We start from the raw sequence: 25,809 nt of genomic DNA on the forward strand, positions 1-25,809 counted from the left end.
GGACAGTATACTTCTCTTAATGCAAATATTGAAATGTCTTTAGTTGGTTCTGTTATGAGATTAAGTTGACTGTCCATGAAAACCCGTAGATTTTGGATTGAAGCTATGTGGGACTTGTTTAAAATATCCCACAGGGTCAGATTCTGACCCAGGAGCCTAGGACCACCATCCTGGCTCCAGCATTTAATACAGTTAACCTGATTCACTTGAGAGAAATTCCACATTGCTCTGTGGAAAGACTAAGAAGGTGAGTTCTAGATACTGGAAAAATGAAGTGCACAAACCAGCAAGAAGACCCAGTATTGTACACTTTATTTATATTAAGTGGATCCTTCCTACAAAGTAAATAGCTAACACGCTATTGATGTACAGAAGATGGTATCAGAAGACAGAGTTTGGTTTGCAAGAGTATTCTTCTTTATTATTATTATTTTATTTTTTATTTTTTAAGAGAGAGAGAGTGCATGTGAACGGTGGGGGGAGGGGCAGAGGGGGAGAGAGAATTTCAAGCAGAATCTGTGCTGAGCATGGAGCCCAACATGGGGCTTGATCTCACAACAGTGAGATCATGACCTGAGCCGAAGTCAGACGCTTAACTGGCTGAGCCACCCAGGCGCCCCTCTTCTTTATTATTATTAAGTCATTTATTGAGATAGAATTTGCTTACACTGTTTAGTATAATGAATTTTACCCAATTCCAGAAGAAAGGGTTAAATGCAATATACTTAAAGTACAAAATTGAGACATTATGCTAACATATTAAAGGAAGACCTTTCCAGTTGTACCAGTCTACAAATTCTGACAAACACAAGTCATGTAAACTACCACCTCAGTCAAGAGGGAACCATTCAATGTTGGCTAATTGAACATAATAAATAAAAAATAAAAAGAGGGAACCATTCCATCACCCTAGAAAGTGACCGCCCTGTGGTCAAACCCTCTGCTCACACACAGCCTCTGGCAACCACTGATATGTTCACTGTCCCTATTATGTCACCTTTCCAGAATGTTACATAAATGGAATCCTGCAGCAGGTAGCCATTTAAGGCTTTCACTTAGCATCATGCATTTGACATTCATCCACATTGTTACAAGTATCCGTAGCCCTTCCTTTCCACCATGAGTCGTCTTCCATCCGTGAGTCGTCTTCCATCATCGGGCAGATGTGTCACAGTGGGTTTATCTGTTCACTCCTTGAATGTGTCATTACGTCAGAGCAAGGTCTGTGTAATGTCTCGTGAAAGAGAGGTTTGCTGCCCCTTCTCTCTTCGCCAAATGCAGTCTATTGAACAGAGAAACTGTTGCTCTCGCGTGTGATCTCTGCACTTCAGTCATGCTAGATGGTTATCTTTATAATATCTCCTGAAGCGTGGAAAAAAATAAGAAAAGTAGACTAGACAGACTATATATGTTTTCTTTTTCTTTGCCCAAAAGCATCAGTACCAGATTTTTGTCTATTTTAAATAGAGATCTTATTTCTATCTCTTATTACACTTTGAAACCAGTTTAAACCCTTTTAATTTGGGGGGTTTTGTTTTTTTTTTTTTTTTTTTTTTTAAGGAAAAATCTGTTTCACCTCCTCTAAAGGAAATCTGTCACTATTTTAATATTATGACTTTTTTATTGAATTGTAATTATTATATAAACAGGGATGCCAGAATTTAAAAATCTCTTTTAAAGTGCTGTTTTCAGTTTAAAATTGGGCTTGTTCCACTAAACGTCTATGGTAATAATTTTGAGATATCTCTGCCAGGAGATATAGTATATCATAAAAACTACACTCTGAAATTCAGGTTAGAATGGAGAAGGGAGAGAGTGATTTGAAATAATTGTGTGATAGGAACGTCTGAATTCGTAACCTCTGTATGCCTTTGATTTATAATTTGGTAAAAATAACTTTTAAAGAAACCTTCTTGGATTTCATAACCTCAATTAAAAACTTGTGGGATGCTGATCACAGCATGGAGATTTACTTTAAAGAGTCTAAGCTAGGGCTGGCTAGGGTGAATTTGTTGTTTGCTTTTTAATGGGGACGATCTTAACTTATTGCATCCTTAACTAAAGAACAGTTGTTCAGATTATGTATCTATAATCATGGTTCTTATACCTGTAGCTCTGCAGACTGTCCTTTAAGAGTACTAGATGCTGCTGCCTTCCTTTCCTATCTATACCTAAATACAGTTTCCATCAAAATCTGAAAAGAATTATTTTGGAACTTGAACAGATGAACCTGAATTCATCTGGAAGGGGGAAAAGTGAGTGAATAGCTAAGAAATTTTTGGAAAAATAAGAACAGTGAGGAAGGATGTGGGCTTTCTCGCCAGAGAACAAACCATACTTTAAACCCATAGTAATTCAAGCAGTGTGGCACAGGAATTGCCAAATAGATCAGTGGAACAAAGTAAGGAATCCCAAATAGGTCCATGTATGTCAGGAAATTTGGTGTATGGAAAAGGAGACACTTCAAAACTGAAGGATAAATGACAGTCTGCTTCATGGACTTTATTGCAATAATTAGCTAAAACTTTTTACAGGAGACTATGAAGTTAAGTCCTGCTTTAAAATAGATGAATAAATTCCAGATGCGGTAGAAAGCTAAACATAAAAATGAAATCTGTGAAAATATTAGAAGAAAAGGGGAAGCCTCCTAAGTAAGACCATAAATGCATGAAGTCATAAAGGAGAAGGTACTCTCAACTTGTGGATAAGATAAAAGTTGAAAGTTATAGGAATGGTTTGGAGGGTGATATGAATGAGTGACTTTTACATCTCACTCTACTTCTCTGCCATATGAGTTTTTGCAAGAATATATTCACAAATTGCATAAGTTTCTCAATGTGCTTACCACAGTGTGTGGACCATGGCACGTGCATATCAATTTTGGTAGCTATTACTATTTCTAAACCCCATCCTCACTTGCAATGATTCATGTTTTGAAAATGTAGCTCCATATCTAAATATATTTTTGTAAAATTCTCTTATGTTTTGAAAATCATTGCCTTGTTGTTGATACTCTGAATGCTGTTTTCTACCACTTCTCATTACTTCTCAATGCCAAGGGTAAAGGATTCAATTCTGTTATTAAATGCATTGTGGCTCTTGGCTTGCAGTGTGCTTGGGAATATGCTGCATTCTGGGGCAAACATGGGGGAGGCAGGGACAAAAGGTTGCAAAAGAGCCATGAACCTGATTTAAGGTGTACACAATCTTGTTGATCAACATGACAAGCATGGTGAAACAACTGGGGATCAATCTGAGGAAGCGTATCATCAAATGCCAAGTTGAATGTAATCAGCCCGAGGCTGGGCACTGGAAGATGTCTAAGACCTGTGTTCTGTGGAATTTCAGAGGGGACCTGCCTCTTGAGGGGTTGGGAAGAGATGAATCAAGGAGCCCAATAGTGGTAGACAGACATCTCTGGAAATTTTCCCTGTCCTCTTGCTCTTTTGAAACAAGCGTCTTTCTAGCTGAGCCCATACTCTGAGTTTGGGGCGATTCACATGTGACACTCTAGAATACCAGATTAGAAAGTTGGCTTGCTGGTGGGGGCTGCAGGAGAGCCGACTTTCTCTGAGTATGTGGGGCAGAGCCCTAGGGCTGGTATCCGCTTCCCCACCATGTTCAACTTCATCATGTGGGTTTTCATTCTTGCCCTTCACCAATGGGGATTTTTATGTGTAGTTTAGTTGACTTGTCTGCATATGTAGCCTAGCAAGCTTGGATGTAGTCACTGTGAACATTTTTCAGGTATTGCACTTGTAGGTGTCATGCTTTATCTCTAAATAGCATTTAATTCTCAAAGCAGCCCATTTCAGATGAGGATACTGAGGAAAAAAGAAAAAAAAAAATACATAATTCATCTCAAGGTCCTACAACTGGCAAGTGACAGAATCTGGATTCAAACCCAGGTCTGCCGGGCTCTAAAACCTGCATTCTATCCAACAGACTGCTAGGTCTAACCCAGCCCATTCCCCACGGAGCATCACATTCTCCTTGTGGCACAGGAGAATTCTGGAAGATCTTCCTGACCATAGTCCAGCCAGTTCCTAAAGCAGCAGCTCTACCATCTCTTTCCCTCTGTACAGAAGGAGGAAGGTGCTCTGGACCAGGAGTCCAGATGGGCTTCATGAAGCTCCATCATCCTTATTCCTAAATTTTACCACTTACAGACTGGTGACAGCTACATCTTCCTTACCCACCTCACAAGTTTGCAGTGGTCAGATAGTGATGCTGATAGTATGACTACTACTGATTTTGGTAAGATGTAGAGTTACACCAAAGTAAGGTAGTACTAATAATTGTAGTGAGTGTCTGATGTGTAATCCCAGCAGTTCTGATTGGTCTTTTATCCCTCCATTGATGCACTTTGCCTGACACAATTCTCTTGACCTTTCCTTCCACTCTTGCCTCCATAGAAGGCTGCAAGTAGCAAATCCAAACTTTATTGTACAAGGAAGGGAAAATAGCCCTGTAGGATGAAGGCACCCATTAGAAGTGTGGGCATGTTTGGAAGCAGATATGACTGGGGACTCCTCTCTTCACGAGAACTTTTAGGTGAGGTCTGAGCAATGTGAACGACTCAAGTCTTTAATGCTGTTAGGTGACATGCCTGGACATGCTTGGCTGGCAGGATGGCAGTCCATTTATAGTGCTACAAGAAAAGGAAGGAGCTGCGGTCAAGGTAAAACATGTGTTCTGATAACCTGTCCAATGTCATAGGGGAAAGGACACAGAAGAAACTGAGCCCCTTCCAAAGTTTAAGGTCCTTTAGAAACCTGTGGGAAACATGGATAATACACATTGACATCTTTATTGGGTTTGTTTGCTTTTTAAATACCTTCTGAAGCATGTTTAGTGAGGAGAGAAGCTGACATGACAGCAGTTAATGCCTGTTGGCTCTGACCCAGGGCGAAATCACCACTCAGTGGTTTGAGCTCTCTGAAGCTCACTGCCACAAGACCCCACCCTCGGGCAGGAGGTCGCACATTACAAACCTGTGACTGGGAAGTTACCGAGAACCGGCGGTGGTGTTCCTGAGGTCCTGTTGTTAAAGGTGATCATGGAGTCAGCTTCAGTTGTCTTGCTGAAAATCAGAACATAAAATAATTGCTTAAACATTTTCCCTCCAACATGGATTAAGAATCTCAGAGCAGATTCTGAATGGGAAAATAGTTGGTGTTCTTGTGACTCAGATACCCAGATGACTTCACCTCCCAGATGATCAGCTCTAGCCACCCTAGTGGTTTTGCCCATTGTATGGTCCTAAATCATTTCCCCTGCTTGGTAACATCTTTGTTGCTATCCCTTTTAAAAGTCTTTAAAGACAAGGAGCATAGGGGCACTGATGATTCAGATTAACAAGGAATATAACAGTGATGATTCTCCCGAAGATGATCTTTACCAGATCTTCAGGTTCCATTCACATCTGATCAAAAATGCATACATAACTTCTCTCTCTTGCTCTAGCCAATGTTGCTGCTATTTATTGGAGTAAACACTATTCACCCCATAATGTATTATGTAAGAAGAAATGATTACAAGTTGCAGCTGGAAATCTCTCCCATCTTGTCATCTAAATACCAAACATAATAATTTTTAAAATGAACTAGGACATTTTATACAATTCAAATGCAAAAATTCTAAAGATCCAAGAATTAAAACAGCAGGGTATTGTCTTTCCTATTATTGATGTCACAAGTATCACATAGGTAGTTTTTCTCTGTATTTTAAAATATATATTTTAAGGGGGCACCTGGGTGGCTCAGTCATTAAGCATCTGCCTCCAGCTCAGGTCATGGTCCCAAGGGTCCTGGGATCGAGCCCTGCATAGGGCTCCCTGCCCCACAGGAATCCTGCTTCCCCCTCTCCCACTCCCCCTGCTTGTGTTCCCTCTCTCCCTGTGTCTCTCTCTGTCAAATAAATAAGTAACATCTTTAAAATATATATATATATATTAAATATTTTGAAATGATGTATATTGTTTAAATTTGAGTCAGTAAATTGTCTTTATCCTTACAGATTAATCTGAAGTAAATGAAACAGCATGCATTACTTGGGAAACAGGGAAATACATCTTGATATTTTTAGATTGTATTAAAAGGGGTTTTAAAGCCCTTTAATAGCATATCTAATATATTTATTTAAAATTACTTGGTTATATAACCATGAAAAACATGATGAAATTATTTTAAGCAGGTCTTAGAGGTTTTACAAGATTTCATCCTATTGTGAAAGAAGTTCAAGAGTCAAAAAGTCTTGGAAAAGCTGAAGGGGGCAGAAGGAGGCCGTATTCACTTCCTAGAACTGACATAAAAAAGTACCTCTAATGCGATGGCTTACAACAGTGCAAATGTCTTTTCTCATGGTTCTGGAGGTTAGCAGTCCAGAATCAAGTTGTCAACAGAGGTGGTTCCTTCTGGGGTCTCCAAGGGAGGAAGGACCTCGTGGATCTCTCCCAGCTTCCGTCTTTGCAGGAAATTCCTGGCATTTCTTGGCTTGTGGATGCATCACTCCAACCTCCACTCCCAGCTACACACCACTGCCTTCTCTGGGTCTCTGTATGTTCTCTTCTGTCTCTTAGAAGGACACCTTCATTGGATTCAGAGTCCACCCTGATCCACTGTGATCTCCTCTGGATCCCTAAGTAATTACATGTGCAAAGACCCTATTTCTGAGTAATGTCATGTTCTGAGGTTCTAGGTAGATGTGAATTTGGGGGGGTGGGGGTAGGGAACTCTTCAACCCAGAGGCTTTCCACTAGTACATCTCCAGTTTGAGGGGGAACTAGAATTCATAGTCACATTCCAACACAGGGCCTTAAACATGGTCTTAATATCTGCCTGGACCCTCTCTCCTCTCTCCTCAATCCAGACCCCATGCTTCAGCCTCCTCCCAGCCTAGCTAACTTCTGCTGGACCTCAGACCCCCCGGTACTTCCTGAGGGAAAACTTGCCTGTCTGCATCCACCCCCAAAGCAGGCCAGTCCCTTTTTTAGAAGATTCTGAAGTAACCTGTGCTTCTATTGGAAAAATCTTCACATAATTAATATTTTAAAATTTATAGAATATAAATTCATATCTCTTTATTATTTTATATATCAATATTATCTTATTAAATATTTACCTAGTAGCTAATAAATTTTAACATGCATTAATTTTTATATTACTATTTTATTATATAAAATTTTATTTCTGTAATATAATTTATTATAATATAAATAATAAACATATTAATATTATATATGCTATATATATTAATATATAGTATAATTTATTAGTGTATAAATAAAAATGTTAATATTACAATAAGATAACACAATAATATGTTAATAATATCACATTATGTTAATGATATTGTCAATTATGTCAATAATATAACATGTCAATAATTCATAATATACTATAATAATTATAGATTTCATTAGAAAATTGACACATTAATTTGTAACATTAATTATAGGTTGACTGTGAAAATCTGTGAGGGCAGAAATCAACTGCCTTAGTCACTGTTTCGTCAGCACTGAGTCAGCATGCCTGCACTCAGGATTTTGAACCTTATTCTCTTTATATCATCTCCTTAATTTTCAGAGAAAATCTGTTCCTTGGCACAAGACTGACTCCCTTCTGGGTCTGCTAGTGAATGCCTCACGGGGGCTTCCCTTGTGGGGGCTGGGGGCTGGGGTAGTAGGTGTGTGTTTTTTCTCTTCTGCCTCCACATTCATCCATGGACGCTGGGGAGTGATTTATGGTTGGATTCGGTGTTGTTTGAGGAGTCTTCACATTGTCTTGAAATCCAAGGCAGGGCATTTTAAATACAGCTTCATTCATTGGCCCTATTGGGATTTAAGAATAAAATCTGAAAACTCACTTTACTTATTTGTTCTTCCTCTCAGCTGCTTTTTTTTCTTTTTTTCCCTTCTATCCCTCACCTCTGCCCCAGGGAGAGAGAGAATTGAGACATCTCAATTTTAAAAACCAGACATTTTCTTTTGACCAGGTCTGTAGACTCTGATCTGGAACTTAAGCCCATTTGGAAGAGTCTGTGAGAGGCCCCTTTGGACTTTACGATGTATTTACTTGATTGTTTTGAAGTTGTGAAATTGGGCCTTTTAAGCTTTGTACCTGATAATTTAAAAATCCCTCCTTTTCAGCTCTTGAAGAAACAGCAATATTGAAATTTTCCACAGATCTGCTTTGTCAAACTTAGCTTTTCGTTCCCTTAAGTCATCTAGGAGATCATGTCCTTTTGCCCAAAGCCAAAGTACCTTGTGAGACGAGGTGATGCCGATATGTAAATCCTTTGAGGAAATTGGACAGGGAGGGTAAACAAATCTCATGTTGATGCTCTCAGTAGACCATAAAAGCAAATTTTAAAAGACTGCAGTAAGTGTCTTTAGGAGGAAATCTCTAAAGAGAGTTCAGGATGTAAGGTGTTAATAACAGCAAAAAAAAAAAAAAAAATCCTCTGGTTATTGAGAGTTGCTGTGTTCTCTGACAATATGGTGTCCTGGGTCTTTCCCAGAGCCCACATGGAGCTCTTTAAGTATCTGGTGAATTGGGTGCCCTGACCCCTGACCTGAGACCCAGCCATCCTCATAAAGCTCCAATCTGTGTGAAAAGTGGGTGTGGTTTTCTCCTCACTTTGGGAAGTCAGAACAAGTTAAGATACCCCTTTATCTTTCAGAAATGTTTGAGTCTAAATGGAACAAGGCCACAGTGGAAAACGCTCATGTTTTTTTTCCCCCCAGAGATTCGAGAAGGACCTCTGGTCAATGCTTTTGTTTCTCTCGCTTCCAGATTCTTCCAGATCACACTCTTCCTGGTGCGCAATTCAAGAAATAACTTTTTGGGGTGTTTGTTTTTCCAGGCGGCCCATGGCTCTGATTTTGTTTTTGGATGTTTTCCGTTTGCTCTAAGTTGGAGGGTTCCAAGTTTAGTGTGTGCCGTCTGCCAGCTATTTCCTGTAGAGAACACTTGGTAACAAAGTGAGTTCCTTATATTCTAAGACATGCTTGTGACTCAAATACCCACACCTGTTTGCACCTCATACAAAAGCAGAGGAGCTGGCTCTTCATGCCAGGAGTGTTTTCCCCTCGAGTTGAACTCATGTGTCTACAGAGACCCTCTTTAAACTTTTAAAAAATACCATAATGTTCACTGTCTAACGGCATTGTAATATGTTGAAACACTTAATATTAAAAACAATTGGGCAGGGGAGCCTGGGTGGCTCAGTCGTTAAGCATCTGCCTTCGGCTCAGGTCATGATCCCAGGGTCCTGGAATCGAGCCCCGCATCGGGCTCCCTGCTCAGTGGGAAGCCTGCTTCTCCCTCTCCCTCTCCCACTCCCCCTGCTTGTGTTCCCTCTCTCACTGTGTCTCTCTCTGTCAAATAAATAAAATCTTAAAAAAACAAAAACAAAAACCAATTGGGCTTTTGAAATCCCTGCCTCAGAAAAGTGAAAGAAGCCCTTTTAAAGGAGATAGCTGAACCAAAAAGGAGGGTTGTTGTCCAGATATTTGTGACAAATGGCAGAAAGGTACATCAGAGAGAAGTGAATGCTGAGAGTGGTAGCGTCTCTCTTGTACACACGTGCATCTGATTTCATTGTGGCAGTTGCTTGTGTCAGTGTGAGCAGCCCACATATTTTATAAAATATTAGGGGTCAGCTCGTCTCACAGCTTGGTTGGGATGGGCAACCTCCCAGGCTCCACCCAGAGTGCTGGAGCGGTTCCAGGACCTCTGGGACCATCCTCAGAGTTCAGGTCAGGCCAGAAAGCTTGCAATTGCTCTGGGAGTTGAGGGCTGACCCTAGCCAGATGGACATGGAAGCAAAACAAGAGGCCACCCTTGGTCTGTGTTTTGAAAGACGTGTGTCTCATCTTTCTCTGGCAGAGAATATGGCCTGCAGTTGGCCAGTCGCTGCTGGTTGCCCGTGCTAGCCTGATCCCCCACAGCACACGAACACCCATCCTCCATGGAATGACATAGGTCCATGAGACCCTCAAAATGCCTCTCTGTGAGAGCTCTGTGTCTAAGGCACATTTGCCCTGCCTTTTCAGAACTTTATTTTTGGAATCATTTCTGACTCTCTGCTTGTCCCTGTGAATTTGATTTTTCCAGAGACTCCTTTTCCCTGACTTGACTGTGGTTCTCTCTGCTCCACTCAGACCACAGAATCGGCTTTGACCAGTCTCCTCTGTGAGTTGCCCTGTCCGGGATTTCAGACTGGACAAGGGCAGCAGACAAGTCTAACTGGTCAACCTGTGATTACCTAGCAAATTTCTGAAAGGGAAAGGAGCTGACACTGGCATTTCTTATGTGCCAAGTGGGAAACCAGCCTGCTTATTCCCTTATCTTCTCCAATCCTCCCCATGACGCTGTAGGTCTGTGAGACCGAGGGGTTAGTCTCAGAGGTTAAGTGTCCTGCCCACGGACCAGGGTAGCAGTGCTGACACATGAACCAAACATAATCTTGCTCCAAATACTTGATACTGGGCTGAATTTTGGTGAAGATGTTTGGGTAATGAGTAAAGAGAATCCTAATCCAAAGGAGCTTCTTTGCAGAAGGAGCCTTTTGCCCTTTGGTTTTTCTAGCTACCGGCCAACAGGTTTGAAGGAAATCTTTGTGAATTCCATTCATCCAACTTGTCTTCTCAAGAATGCTCTGCTGGCTGCTTCTATACCCAGTTAGCTGAGTCCTACCCATCCATAACAGACCTTTTTTGGCTACTGTTATTTCCCATCATCTCCTTTTGGGGAAATACTTTGTTAATCTCATTATATTGCCTTCACTCAGATTGAGTTCTCCAGGAAGCAGATGCTGATTTAGAGCTAAGAGTGCAAAATGTTTGTGGGGATAACACCTGTGAAAGGAAACAGGAGAAAGCAGCACTGGGCAAGGGAGCCATACACCATGCTGCCCATGTGACAAAGCCCATCAGCCCAAGAGGGAGCTCTAGGCAAAATGTGCCTGGAGTGTAGAAATGGCCAGGCCTCATCTCCCCATTGTCAGGAAGCAAGACTATCCTGTCTCACGGTCCTTCTAGCCAGACAAGAATCAAATTGACATCAGGCAGATTAACAGGAGAACATCAAATTTAATAGCATACAAGGAACCCACACAGACATGGAAATTCCAAAGACGACACCATGAGGTATAGATGTCATTCTGAACTAAGCAGAAGGAGGTAGCGGTCTGGGATTTCAAAAGTAGGGAATGCAATTCACAGGAAGATGAAAAACAGTGAATGTTTGGTAAACAAATGTTTTCTGGGCCACTCAGAAGCAACGGGACATAGAGGCTTTGATCAAACAGGCCTTGCTAGGTTCCTCCCTGTCCACCATATCTAGTTCATAGTATAATTTAGTTATCTATGCTGATAGCTCTCTTCTGGGAGCAGGTCGTCTATCTAAATTCTTTTTAGGCACTTGTGGGGGAGGTAAAGAGCTTTTCCTGAATCTGCAGAGTTTTAATTGTTTTTTAACTCAAAAGAATCTTCACACCCAAGTGGCCCATCTTGAGGTATCCTGTCCTTGGCCCCATACCAACTTGCTCACCATTGGCCAGGAATTGCCCCCGTATGACCTTGACTTGAAAGCCGAGGCAGACTCTGATGAAGATCACAGCTGGAGGTCTTGAGCTAACACACTCCTCACCAGCTGGACAGCAAGTCCTTAACTTGAAGGGACATCTGAGTGGTACTTCAGCCCAGAGATTTGCTTGCCTTTTCCTTATTCTAATCCGTGTGGGCCCATCACTGCTTGACAGCACATTATCTCGTACAAGAATCCACAGGAACAAGAGTTCAGAACAACAGGCCAGAAGGTATGCACAGAGTGCCTGCAATCAGGAGGGGCAGTTCCTCGTGAAAAAAAAGCATAGTGCTGCTTGAGAAGCACTGGTCTGGAGTGAGGGCACTGTGGGGAGCAAGGGCAGTGACTGAGCTCCAGAGACCACCTGAAGGAGAGGCCAGCACTGGAGGGCATAGCTGGTGTTAGCCATTTTGTTTGGCCTTGGCTGGGCTGGGGGCCAAGTTGGTTCCTTAATCCTCTGATTCTAGCTAATCTAAGCAAGTATTGCCTCCACTTTTCCAGAAATCTTGGGGACTGTCTCAGCTCATACCTGAGAAATGGAATGAGAGCTGGCCACTTCCACCCACACCCCAAGAAACCACCCACCCCTCCCAAATACTAACCTGCCTTCTGGGCCTGCCTGAAAATACCTCTTGTTTTCCCTAGGGCCCTTTTCTTATGGGTGTGGCACATATTTTGGGTGTTAACAGACCAGGAAAATGAAGTGGGGAGAGGTTTCTCTTGGCTGTTAGAAGTTGTAGCCCTTTTCCTTCATCCAAACCTTGTCATAATGCCCAACATTAGGATGGGGCTTTGCCACAGTGAATCCCAAGGTCACTGGCTGGGTTTGTTTGCAGTCAGATGGGAATTTGAATCCCAGCTCCACCCCTGCCACCTCTGTGACCCTGGGCAAGTTATTCTCTCTAAGCCTCAGTTTGCTCCTAAAACATGACTCATACATAATGTCAGCCTTAATAGGGTTGCTTTAGACTGAAATGAGGTAAAGTGCGTGTGCAGTTAACTCAGTACACAGCATGTAGTTACAACTTAATATTGGTATTCACCCCCTTGTCTATTATAACTCTTGTTAGTTTTTGGAGCTTTTAATATAAAGAGACCATTAAAAGCAAGTTTTACATTTTCATATCAACATTGATGCTTATACATCCGATAATTTAAGGTTTCCTTAATGCTTAACTTGCAGTTATCTTAAAAATAGTAGACAAATACAAATGCCTCTGTATGTTCCTTGTCTGAACATAAACTAAGAACAAAGGGCCACAAAGATACTCAATGATGCCACAGTTCAAATTGGTCAATATGAAGACTGCACTGATTGGAAGCCAAGATTTTTAAATTGTTCTGTCCATATCTGTAAGGACTTGGCTTATCTGTTTTCTAGGCCAGAGTTCTGTTGATCTGGCTTTCTTGTTATCGAAGTCTTCCAAACCAAGAAGAATCCTAGAGGATCATGCAGATGGATGAACAAGAGGGAAAATATCCAACAAATCCAGGTTCTTAGGAGCATCCTTTGCTTAGAGAAGAATGTTGCAAAACTTACAAAGCCAGTGTACAGGAACCTTTGCAGATTATGAGACCTGTCCAGCCCAGCTCTGCCTGCCAGAGAGCCTTGGAAAAGAAAGAAAAAGAAGAAAAGAAAATCAATCTTTAAAAAATTCCCAGTACACTGTATAGAAGAGATTCAAGAGAAGAACAGTGCATGACATTAGCTGGAACACACCGATTGAGGTACTCATTTTGCAATTTCTTAAGTATGTCTTCTCTGCTGACTTCAAAACAGTGAAAGAAATTTGGAAAAGAAGCCCACTATCTTGATGGAAGCTGTTTTGACATAAGTGAAACCAGCTTTGGCGTGAGGTGAGGGCAGGCTCTGGCCAAGCCAATGGAACAGACCCTGGAAGGATTGAGGCAAACTGAGGAAATTGTTTCAAGATGGAACTGGAGCCACTTGAAAGGGGAGGGAACTGGAGGGTCCAGGCATTTCATCAGTGTTTGAATGAGTGTATGAGTAGCTTCATGTGCTTTCTGAGATGCATAGACCCCTTCTCTTAGTATCACCTCTGGGGAAGGGGAAGAGGGTGGCTGCCGTTTGAATGGTGCAGTGTGAGAGTTCGTGGATGACTGGCTGTTGTGAACTCTCAGATTTGGTTGGTTTTAGGAAAGAGGGAAAGAAAGGGAGAATGTGTGTTACTAAGTCTCATAACTCTCAATGGTTTTCACCATGGAGGAACTTGGAAATGGAGGCAAGGGCAATATGGAACTGAGTCCCTGCGTCATCTTTGACACGTTTCTCAGGGCTTGGTGGCCCTGAAGAAGGAAAACAAATTGAACATAATCTCTAGGACATGGTCTGGCTTCAGTAATCCTTGAGCATTGATCAAAGCTCTTTCAAGGCAAGGCCAAGGGCAGCACCACACGGAGGGAAGTGTAGGAATTGCCATAGGAAATGCACCTAGCAAGGCTGGGAAGTTGGACATCAGGCAAAACTCAAGACAGGCAGAGGGCATCCCTGCATTTTGTGTGTCTCAGAACCGGCCCATCTTCAGCTCTCGGGGGCACATCCTAGCAAAGACCTCTGTGATATGAGGTGTCTTTTGCTGGCCAGGGAGCAGGGGATAGGGGAGCTATAGAAGGTTCACTAACACCAATCCAGGCAAAGGAAGTACAGAAAAGACTCTGGGTCTTATAATAATCTGGTGCTGGTAATCTGGCCTGGACAAAAATAACATGGAGAAAATTAAAAATGAAATGCTGCTGATGTGAATGTGAAGTAACATGAATATATTAACATATGATACATATTATATACTACTACATTACCATGGTATCTGGAGCTTTTGCCTAGTTACTGTTAATGAGGAAAGATTTCCTTTTTTTTTTTTTTTTTTTTAAGATTTATGTATTATTTTAGAGAGAGCAGCAGGGGGAAGGGCAGAGGGAGAGAGAGAGAGAGAGTCTCAAGCAGACTCTCCACCAAGCAGAGCCTGAAGTCAGGCTCAGTTCCATCCCCCTGAGATTGTGACCTGAGCCGAAATCAAGAGTTGGATGCTCAACTGCCTGAGCCACCCAGGCGCCCCAGAAAGATTTCCTTTTGAAGCAGAGGTTGGTTTATGATAACAGTGGAACAGTGGGGGGGAAATCTAGGAGACCGAATGAGAAGGAGTGCGTGCTCCACTTAAGTGCAGTCGCATGAGAATTTTTAAAGGTAGGAGAGGCTACCAGGGGTTTCCATAGCCTAAACTGGAAGGCGTGGTGGCTATATGAGACAGGATAGATGAGGTGCTAGCAGGTCCCATGAGGGCTCTCTCCTCAGGATAATCAGGTATGATCTGAAGGAAAGGGAGAGAGATATCATCAAAAGGGCATGTCTGCATGAATCAAGATTTTTGTAAGGGGTAAATGGCAGAGAGAATGCAGAAGGCCATAAAGACTGGTGACTAAGAACCTAGTAAAAAGAAATTGTTTTTAAGATGCAAGAAACAAAAGACCACATATTATATGATTCCATTTATATGAAATGGCTAGAAGAGGCAGCCCTGTAGAAACAGAAAGTGGTGGGCTGGGAATGGGCATTAACCATAATGGGCATGAGGGATCTTAATGGGGTTATGAAAATGTTCTAAAACTGATTTATGGTGATGGTTGCACAACTTGGTAAATTTCCTAAAAATACTGAATTGTACATTGGAAATGAATGAATTATTTGCCATGCAAAGTGTGCCTCCATAAAGTCATTTTTTTAAAAAGGATTTTTTAATAGAAATTCTCATTGACCGGTCATTTTTATTATGGTGCTTATTAAGTGACAGCCACCATGCTAGGGGGATATAAATATGAAGATCTTCACAAACAGAGAGGGCATAAGTAAGCAATTTTCAAAGAAGGCAAATGACTAATAAGAATTTTGACCTCACTAGTCATCACTGATTTGCAAATTATGACATGAGGTAGGTTTTGACTGGCAGGCTGGCAAAGATTAAAAAGTGACAATATTCAGGAACAAACAGTTCTCTAAGACACTACTGCTGGGATTCTAAATTGTTACCCCCTTTCAAGAGGAAAGATTAGAATTTTAGAATTACATAGGAAACCCTTGAATATGCTCTTGACCAGCAAGAACCTTGGACCCAGAAAATCTATCCAAAGGAATTTATCTTCTGGGGTCTTAAAATACTATTAATAGTCTTGCATCTCCCAAATTTCTCTCTCCAGACTAGTCCTCTGCTCCAAAGTCCAGATTTAGATATCTAGCTGCCCACGTGATCTTCTCAAGTTCAGCATGTCCAGAACTTAACTCCAGAGTGGATCTATGCATGCAGGCTAGGTCAGAGAGCCCCAAGCCCAAAAGACTGCTCTTCCAGCTCAGGTGATGGTGGCTCCACCCTTCTAGTTGCTAAAGCCAAATACTTAGACGCCATACACCACCTCTCGCTGTCTCTCACACCCTCTGTCAGAGCCAAAGGCACGGGCTATTTACTCTGCCTTCAAAACTGATCATGATTCTGACCATTTCTTACCATCCCCATGGCTACTCTAAAGTTGAGCTTATCTCCAGCTGGAATTTCTGAAGATGATCTTCTATCTGGTCTCCCTCCTTCTACCCTTGCCTCCACCCCAGTCTATTCTCAACACAGAAACAAAGGGGATCATTTTAAAACATAGTATATATCACATTACTCTGCGGCTCAAAAATATTTCTCACAAAAGTCTTTACAGCAGCTTTTACAGCCTTCCCTAAACCAGTCCCTGTTACCTTATCTCCTATTGCTCTCCTCCTTGCTCACCCCTTGTCTCAAACCCTCCTATTCCTCAAACACAGCAGGCCAGCTTCCAGTTTACCACTCTTGCACTGGCTCTTGCCTCTATCTGGAACAATCTCCTCCCAGGCGGTGGCCCGGCCAACTCTTTCATCTTCCACAGGTCTTTGCTCAGTGTGTTCTTCCCAGTGGGGCCACCTCAGGTGCAGAATTTAAAATTTCAACCTGGCTCTTCCAACTCCTGGCATGCTTGATCCTCTTTATCCTGTTCAGTGTTTTCTGTTTTCCATAACATGTCTCACCTTCTCACATATGATATAGTTAGATGCTTTAACAGGTCTATTGTTTATTGCCTATCTTCCCCTACTAGATAGTAAGCTCCACAAAGACAGGCATCGTTTTGTTCACTGCTGTACCCCCAAATGCCTCACAGTGCTTGGCATATAATAGGTACTCAATAACTATTTGTTGAATGAACGAATGATTTTGTAATGAGCAAGTAGTGATTTTATAAACAAAAACAACAGCTTTATGTCATAAAAGAAAAGTGATGAGTTCCCATGTACATTTTCTGAGCTCATCACTCCGCTTGTGAGGTGAGACTGACTCATTCATGCACAGCAAAGTCTGACTTTCCCAGCATTCCTTCTGCCCCCCAGGGAAAATGTGACCATCATCAGGATGACCTAGCCAAGCTACAAGGCTGGAGTTCTGATTTGATTCTATATAGGCTGCAAGTTGATCTCATATAGTTATAAGAAACCCTGATTCACTCACAGTAATTTAATAAAGAAATGCAATCAGTTGCAAAAAGAAGCCTGCAAGTTCTCTTTTAAGGGCCAGTATCTCTGTAGTATGTTTTATTAGACCCATTCTCATCACTGATCAGGCATTTTCTACTTAATTTAGCTTCTGAGTTTCTGTTTTCAACAAGGTAGATGATGGCTTTAAAAAACCTTTTATTGGGCGCCTGGGTGGCTCAGTTGGTTAAGCGACTGCCTTCGGCTCAGGTCATGATCCTGGAGTACCTGGATCGAGTCCCGCATCGGGCTCCCTGCTCGGCAGGGAGTCTGCTTCTCCCTCTGACCCTCCCCCCCTCTCATGTGCTCTCTCTCATTCTCTCTCTCTCAAATAAATAAATAAAATCTTTAAAAAAAAAAACAAACCTTTTATTGCGGGGCGCCTGGGTGGCTCAGATGGTTAAGCGTCTGCCTTCGGCTCAGTGCATGATCCCAGGGTCCTGGGATCGAGCCCCGCATCAGGCTCCTTGCTCAGCGGGAAGCCTGCTTCTCCCTCTCCTTCTACTGCTCCCCCTGCTTGTGCTCTCTCGCTCTCTTTGTCAAATAAATAAATAAAATCTTTAAAAAAAAAAAAAACCTTTTATTGATTTGTACAGAAATAAGATGCATGAAAACCTTTGAAGAAAACTGGAACTTCTTGTAAACCTGTTGCTATATGTTGGAGAGGACCAAAGCTCTGCTTCCTTGCTGTTAATCTATACTGGAGTTGAAAATGTGTAGTGCATCCTAGCATAGAGGCTACTTAAATCATGCTTGTTAGTTTGAGAAGTGAATTTCTAGATAAATATGAAAATCAATGATACCTTATTGCTAGGAAATCAAAACAACTTTTTCCATTAATCATATGATTTAGCTGCTTTTTATCCAGTGTTTTTCTGCTGTGTCTGCGCCACCCCCATCCCTTTACATCCAGAAGCTCTTAGCAGGAAACAGAAAGAGAACCAGCTCTGCTTCCTCACAGAAGTGGATATTACAGCCAGGGGTTGCAGGAAATGGAATTCCAGTAGGGAAAGGGAGGAAGGGAGTATACTTAACACTGCTGAACACAAATGTGGCTTCTGCCTTTGAGGTGATGCACTGAATTTAATCAGTGTTTGTAGATCAGAGTGTAGAACACCTACCCTCTTTCTTACTTCTCTTAGTATATTTCACCTCTATCTGATATGCCTTAAAGATTCAGTATTGGTTTGTTTAAGATGCATAGTTACTTTTATTTCTTAGTCGCTGGTGTCAAGAAAAAATATATCATTAAGCTCCTGCTATAAGTTCAAAGTTGGGGAGCAGTTCCAATTATAAACCCTGTGTATTCTCCTGCTATATGTCAAGACCTATGATTTTACTCTACTAGTAAGCTAACCAAGTTGGCCTGCCACAGTTTCATGAATGTGGGCAGAAAGCATGAGATTCTTGGACCAAAGATAAAAGACAGTTTATTATTCATAGAAATAGCAGTAGCCAGAGTATCAGCATATTTAATATGCCCCAATTCCCTTCAGGGCAACAGGGATCTCTGTCCTGGTGTAGAGATGGGTATGATTTAAATTTTACGGCTAAGCTATGTGGTGGTGGCAAGTTTTGGTAGCTGATAATTTGGTTTGGGTTTGAATGGCTAATATTGTATCATAGTTCAGAAAAAATTCTTGAATAAATATTTACCCTATTCTTCACTATCAACTTGTGTTTCCCAATCCAAGTTGTACGATAAAAAATAATTAAATACAGATTTTGTAACAAGAGAACGGATTCCTGTATTCATATTCTCTGTTCTTAACTCCAGATGAGGGAGAAGAGGAAGGAGTTGCTGACCCCCAGCTGTTGATGCTGGAGAGAGGGAGGTGAGAATCAGCAAAACTGGGCCGCATCAGTCACCTCCCTCACGCAGCAGTTGGAATACGGTGTTCTATTCACTTATACTCTAAGCCTAGACTCCGGTCTGTTTTCAGAGCCTTACTGGTACCTGAGCCCCATCTTCTTCCACCTAATCGGGGCTGTCCTAGCAAAGAAGTAGATGGATTTGTTTTCAGAAATGGCTATGTGAGCACATAGGGATAGCAGTCACTCTTCTCAGCACAATATACAGCCCCCAAATTCCTACAGAGTCCCAAAAGAAAGTTTGGCTCATTCTAGGGAAGGTTGTGGAACTGGGGAGAAGTAAGCCTGAAATACCAAGTAGCTGGGAGGCAGCGCCTGAGAGAGACTGCCCTTGGGGAATCTGGTTCTCCAGGAAATGTTTGTCATCCTCCCACCTGCTCCTGCAGAGCTGTCCGAACTTGCCTCCCTCCGTTTCCCAGCCAAGACTTCACTGGGAAATTAATCTGTATATATTTAACACTTCCTCTCAACCCATTCTCCTCTGGGAACCTACAGATTTACAACCTCAGACAGCCCTCTGGGTTAATTAGGCTTAGCAGGTTTTCAAAGGAACACAAACAGCTTCTTAGCCTCCCCCTTGCTTCTTAGGCAAGAGGCAGTCATGGGCAAGAACAATTGATCTCCATTCATCCTGTGTGTTAGACAGAGTGGCTATTAGCAGTTAGTCCCATTCTGTAAAACTCATACCCGGTCATAGGAACTCATCTAGAAACGTCTTGCCATCAGTGTTTGTTCTCCTATTGTCTATACTGGGGACCGGACTTACTCAGATGAAGTAAGAATGTCTGCTTTGCAGAAAAGTCTGAGTTCTAGAATTCTTTTATGTTGTCTGAGTTATACAATGTTTTCATGGCATTGTGGTACAGGCCAATGCCCAGGGGTGGTGATCCAACTTACTCTGAATTACACATACATATACACCAATGGTTCTGCCTGGCAACACCCCTCTGTGGGTTCACACTATGTACCAGGCATCAATAATTGATGGCCAGATGCCCAAGAGGATTTTCAAAGGCACCTGGAGATTGCTTCTTCTGAGGTCATTGGCAAAACAGTCTAGAATTTCAAAATTGCACAGCTGCCTCAAGCCTTCTTTTGATAGAATTGGGGCATGGGCAAATAATGTGTGTCGGGCTTCTAACACCTATCTGTCTTTGCCTCTCTCTTATCTCCTCCCTGCCTTGTCCTTATTCTTTAAACTCCAGGAAGCTTTATCCCTCTAGCTTTTCCTAGCACCCAACCTCACCTGCTGACCCTTCCTAGGCCTCCCACCTCTGGAGAGCCCAGACTCCAGAATTAGGATAGAAGATCAAGAAACAGAGGAGGTGCTCAAAACTTTATTTATTTATTTATTTATTTTTGGTTAAAGCACATTTTGAGGGGAAAGGGAGGTGGGAAGGGATTTAGTCACAAAAGATGCTTGCAAAGACCAAGTGAAATGAGGAACCTCAACACATTTCAGAGGGAGGGTTCTGGGCTAGAATTTGGAACTTCATTTCTGGATATGCTCCATATGGATATGGACTATCCTGGGATGGTCAAAATCAAATACATTTTAATTGAATTGAATTAATAACTTCATATGCCAGAGGACAGTTTCAAATTTTGGGGAGAAACCAAAAAGTAATTATATGGTAGAGAAGCTTCTGAAAGGTTAATTTTACCTGTTGTTGTTGAAGAGGAGACCTATTTTTCTGGACCAGGATTGTGTTCCATTTCTTCTTTTTCAAAGACTGACTTGGAAGTCTAAAGAGTCTAATGGTGGGTAGGAATTCTTTTGAATAGAAACAGAGATTTGGAAGTATGAATTAGCTAGGAAAGTGCTGGAAAAGTTAGGTAAGTCATTTCGGATGGATAGGGAATGTGGAGGCATTACATATAAGGTGATTGGAAGAATTACAAGAAAACTAGCCCCTGCCTAAAAGTCTTCTCACCAAGCTGTTGTGGTATCCATAGTTCATTCATTACACTTTGTCTTCGGGATGACCTTAGAAGGTTCAGTATCCAGGAAGGAATAAAATAACCTGTCATACAGTTCCCTGAAGGTGTCAGAGCCTTATTGATTGCTAGGAAGTCAGGCGACGATGAGGAGATGGTGCCAAATTGAAGATAAACTCCTCTTGCTTTATAATTTTGTTGAGCAAGGACCCTGTAGAAATTTCTGAATAAAATAATCTCAGTCACAAGGCTCTTGGAGCTTCCATGAGAGTAGAAATATCCAAGATCCTATGCTCTGAGTCAATGGGCCTGCCTTTTCGACACGGAAAAGAAGGTCTCTGCACAGAACCCATCAAATTGTTTGGAGTTTTTAATGCAAAAGATAGAATCCCCAAAGCAATTGTAAAGGAATTGCCTCTCCAGGTAAGATCTTTTTCCGACTGATGGTAAATGTCCAGGAGACCTAGGACAACTTGGACATAAAAAAGGAATGTTTCTGCTGTTCCAGGGTGCTGTTTTGTCCTTGGCACTGGGTTAGTACCTTCTGGATGGCCTGCCCCTTTAATCCCCAGAAGTCTTCCCAAGAAACTAGCATTCACAGTTATTAAAATGTAAAAGCAACTTGGAGATGACCCATTTTAACACCCTCATGTTACAGATGAGGACACTAGGGTGGTTGAAACATCACAAGTGTACAGTGCACGTGGGGTTTGGGAAGCAGGAGGGCCTGGGTTGACCATTTGGCAGTTATGTGAACCTGGGCACATAACTAATATTTCTGAGCTTCAGTTTCTTCTTCTGTAAAGAGTGTTCTTACGGAGCACCTACTCAAAGAAGTAACTCAAAACTTGGCCAGAGTTATTATATTTGCTATTGTTTTTTAAATGAGACAGAATTCACATCACATAAAATTCACTCTTTTTAAGTATACAATTCAGTGAGTATATTCACTATGCTGTACGACCATCACCACTAATTCCAGAACATTTCCATCACCCCTAAAATATCCTGTACCTGTTAGCAGTCCCAGTTCTCCCTTCCCCCCAGCTCCTGGCAACTACTGATCCACTTCCTGTCTCTATGGATTTGCCTATTCTGGACATGTCCTATAAATGGAGTGACATACGGCCTTTTGTGGTCTGGCATCTTTCACCTGGCCTCATGTTTTCAAGCTTCACGTAAGTTAGAGCATATACTTCATTCTTTTTATTGCTAAATAATATTCCATTATAGGGATATACTTCATTTTATCTCTCTGTTTGTAGGTTGATGAAAATTTAGTATAATCACCATAGTTATACACAGTTAGGCCAAAGCCAGAATGAGAACTTGGGTGTCTGATTCTCTCCCTGGTCCTGTTTTTACTACCCTACACTGTTCTTTATAACATCTGGCATATGTCTTACATTAAGAGCAGTGATTTGCTCAAAGAAACCCTTACAACCTGGCTAATAACTACTCAAGATTTTATACCTTTATAGAGATTTTTCCAGGGTAGAAAAAAAAATACACAGCTCAAGAAAATGAAATCTAAACATTGTAGAAAAATTGTGCTGAGAACCAAGTTTAATTTTCATTTACTAGTCTCTAGTGGACTGCTCTTTACCTGTTCATCTCACTGTATTACACAGAACAACCCGAGGTCTGTGTGGTAACCTTTATCTACCTGGCTTTCATGTGTAAGTTCATTACCATGGTTTATAGCCCGGGATCAAAGAAAAGTTTTTACTGACTTTGGTGGTTGTTTGAGGACCCGTCTCTCTTGTTCACTCTACTCCATGGTAAAAACTCAGAATTATTCTCTTCTTCAGTGAGACTGACACTGTTGCATTAACCTGACCATTAGGTATGAGTGATACATGGCTTTGGCCCAGAATTTAGTACATTTCAAACACAGCTGGTCACCTCTCCTTATAACCTGGCTCCTTCCTGCATACTAACTGCCCCAGCTCTCAGGTCTGAGCTTCAGGCCTGGAGGGAGAGCAGCGAGCTTGGCATACTTGAAAAAGTTCTCTGCTTTTCACTTATTGAGGACATAGGCAACAAAGCCCCAGGCCCCCTCTCTGGGGGCACATGAAGACCGGAAGCAGGTCCAGCTCATTAAGGATTTGGTTGTTGACATTCTTTGCTTGTGACCGGGTGATGTGTAGAATGTGGCAACATTCCATGGTGAAGGCATTTCCCTGGGTTCATCTGGGGTGTGTGTTTCTTTATCTTGGGTGACATGAGTGGAGGGTCTAGCCCAGCCTGGTTTCCTGACTTTGAGCAAGTGTGTTTTCTTTGCTAAAGCTTTCATGGTCCTGAATACCACTAATTACTTATCTCCTTTGATGTTCTATTTATGGTTATTCCTTAAGATCTGGAGCAGTTATTGTGTGTCAGTCTTCACATGCATCATCTCATTTCTATCATTTCCTGCTTCTGAGTGTTTGGCACTCCTCAAGTACATGAAACACAACCAAGGCTGGCTTGTCTTCGTTGAGCTAAGATCCCTCTTTCCTCTCACTTTTCCTGGTTGACACAGTTTCCAAAAGCCTTCTTTGTCTCCGTCACCCTATGTCTACATGTTTTTCATTATGTTGGGGTCCCTCTTAATGCAATACCCAGACTGAAAATGAGACTCCTTGTTTTCCAGGAACAACCCAAACTAGAACCATTATGCTCATTTAATGCAGCGTACACCTCCCAGCGCTTATTTACCAGTTGCATTTTGATACCAGCCAACACCCCTCCCCCCTGTGCTCTTTTATCACTTTAATGCTGTGAGGCAGAGGTTCTTGTTGTGCAGTGGATATTTTGATCCTAAGAGCAAAACCTTACTTTTCTCTCAATCGATTTCAGCTATTCTTTACCCTGGGGACTTGCAGAGTAATTATGGCAAAACTATATGAATGGAGGAGTGCCTGCTGGCTCAGTCCATAGAGCATGCAACAGTTGATATCAGGGTCATGAGTTCAAGCCCCACATTGGTCATAGTTCACTTAAAATTTTTTTTCTTAATTGTAAAACTATGTGAATGGGAGGCTAGCATAATTCTGATGTAAGAAATTGCTGAGGAAAGGGAGAATTATTGTTTTTTTAATCATATATTAGGATTGGCTCTGTGAATAGAAAAACCCATTTCTAACTACTTACCCTAGGGTATTTTCATTAGTAATTTCTAGTTCATGGGGGTTTTGGTTTGTTTGGGGGTTATTTTTATCATCAGCAATTATGTAGATTAAAAGAATGGAGTATTGAGTCTCTTTAGGAAGCTTAGTACCTCAATTGCTTGGGCAGGGTGTTAATCACACGGGTCCTGTGTGGGCTGCTGAATGTGTCAGCCCGATGCACTGGTCAAGAAGGATGTTTTGAGGGTTTTAACCAGCACCTCTGTGTTTGTTGCAGTTACCTGGCTGAGCAGTGCTGGAATGGCGGCTTTATCTACCTGATCATGCTGCGCCGCTTCAAGCACAAAGTCCATTCTCCTTATAATGGCAACAGTAGCAACAGCTCTGAACCAGGAGAGACACCTACCTTGGAGCTGGGTGACCAAACTGTGAAAAAGGGGAAAAGAGCAAGAAAGTTTGGGGTCATTTCCAGGCCTTCTACCCAGAAGGCCACTGAAGAACCCAAGAGCAGCCCTGGCTGTGAGTTTGACAATGACCCCATCTCTGAGCTGGACAATGGCCCAGACCCTGAACTTGGAAATGGTCATGCTTTTGAGCTAGAAAATGGCTCAGAATCTCTCAAGGAGCTGGCTGGATCCCATCTAGACAGTTCAGAAGCAGACAGAGGGACAGAGCATAGCATTCCAAAGACAGATGCTTCTCTACCCACAAGCAATGACAAACGCCGCTTCTCAAAATCTGGGAAGACAGACTTCCAATCAAGTGACTGCCTGGCACGGGTAAGCTTTGGTTTGATTATAGAACCTGAATTTTAAAAGAAATACTGTTGAAGTTGCTTTTAAGCCTTAGAAAATATATCTAAGATGGCCTTGTATTTAGAAGCCAACACATTTATTATGATAAATGGTCAGAGGACATAACAATAACAAAAAAAAATCCAAGTCATTTTATCCTACTTAAATAAAGAGCCAGTTGAGTGATCCTAAGTGGAAAATTCAAGCCTTCTGTGGTATAATTTGAGTCATATGAGGCCCAGATAAAGTACTTGAACTGCATCATTATTTATCACTACCGTCCCCAGTGGAATTGCCACAGCAAGGCCAAGAATTCCTGGTGGCAGCTGATAGCATGAACATTCAAGCCTCAGTATTACACAGGAAGGATATTCACCACGCAGAGAAGCATCTGCTTTTCTTTTTAACACTTCAAAACCAGTGACATTTTTATGGGTTTATATTATTAAATTGCTGAATTCCAGTAAAGGTTGGAAATTTCACAGAAATCTCTGATACTGTGATATCCAGCTGTGATGGTCAGGGTTGGTCTTCCCTAAAGGCAAAGCAGATGTGGTATACTCTGAATGGTAATGGGTACACTTCTAGCCTCAAATCATCTCCTTCATTATAACCAACATTCTCTCTTGAAGTGATATTTCTTTGGGGTAAGCATGTTCCTTCCAAGAATCCTCTTGGCAGATACTCTTGTGGGTTCCTAATGAAGCAGTAACTTACTACGTGGTTTCTGATTGGTTTCCTGAGTCCCTCCAGGAGACACCCTTTCGGGATGAAAGAGAAAGTTGGAAAGATAGAAAATGGGCACAGAAGAAGTATCAAGTTCAGCTTTGCAGGCTGCTGAAATGGTACCCTGGCAGTGAATAGAATTTCTAGTAAGTCTATTTCATGCATATTTCTGCAATCATAGCTAATCTATATAACGGGAGGAGAGGAATTAAAATAACCCC

General features: G+C 41.8%; 1 protein-coding gene across 5 annotated transcripts in view; it reads left to right on the forward strand.

Moving 5' to 3' along the window:
- The window catches only part of PDZD2 (PDZ domain containing 2), a 342,311-nt gene that overhangs the window by 227,347 nt on the left and 89,155 nt on the right, over positions 1–25,809 (forward strand). For all 5 annotated transcript variants that reach the window (XM_032415461.1, XM_032415459.1, XM_032415460.1 and 2 more), the window contains one exon: positions 24,346–24,847. In XM_032415461.1, coding sequence (XP_032271352.1) covers positions 24,346–24,847 — 502 coding nt within the window. The remainder of the gene's footprint in view (positions 1–24,345; positions 24,848–25,809) is intronic.

Source organism: Phoca vitulina, unplaced genomic scaffold, assembly GCF_004348235.1.
Source record: "Phoca vitulina isolate PV1807 unplaced genomic scaffold, GSC_HSeal_1.0 scaffold17, whole genome shotgun sequence".
Classification (NCBI taxonomy): Eukaryota; Metazoa; Chordata; class Mammalia; order Carnivora; family Phocidae; genus Phoca; species Phoca vitulina.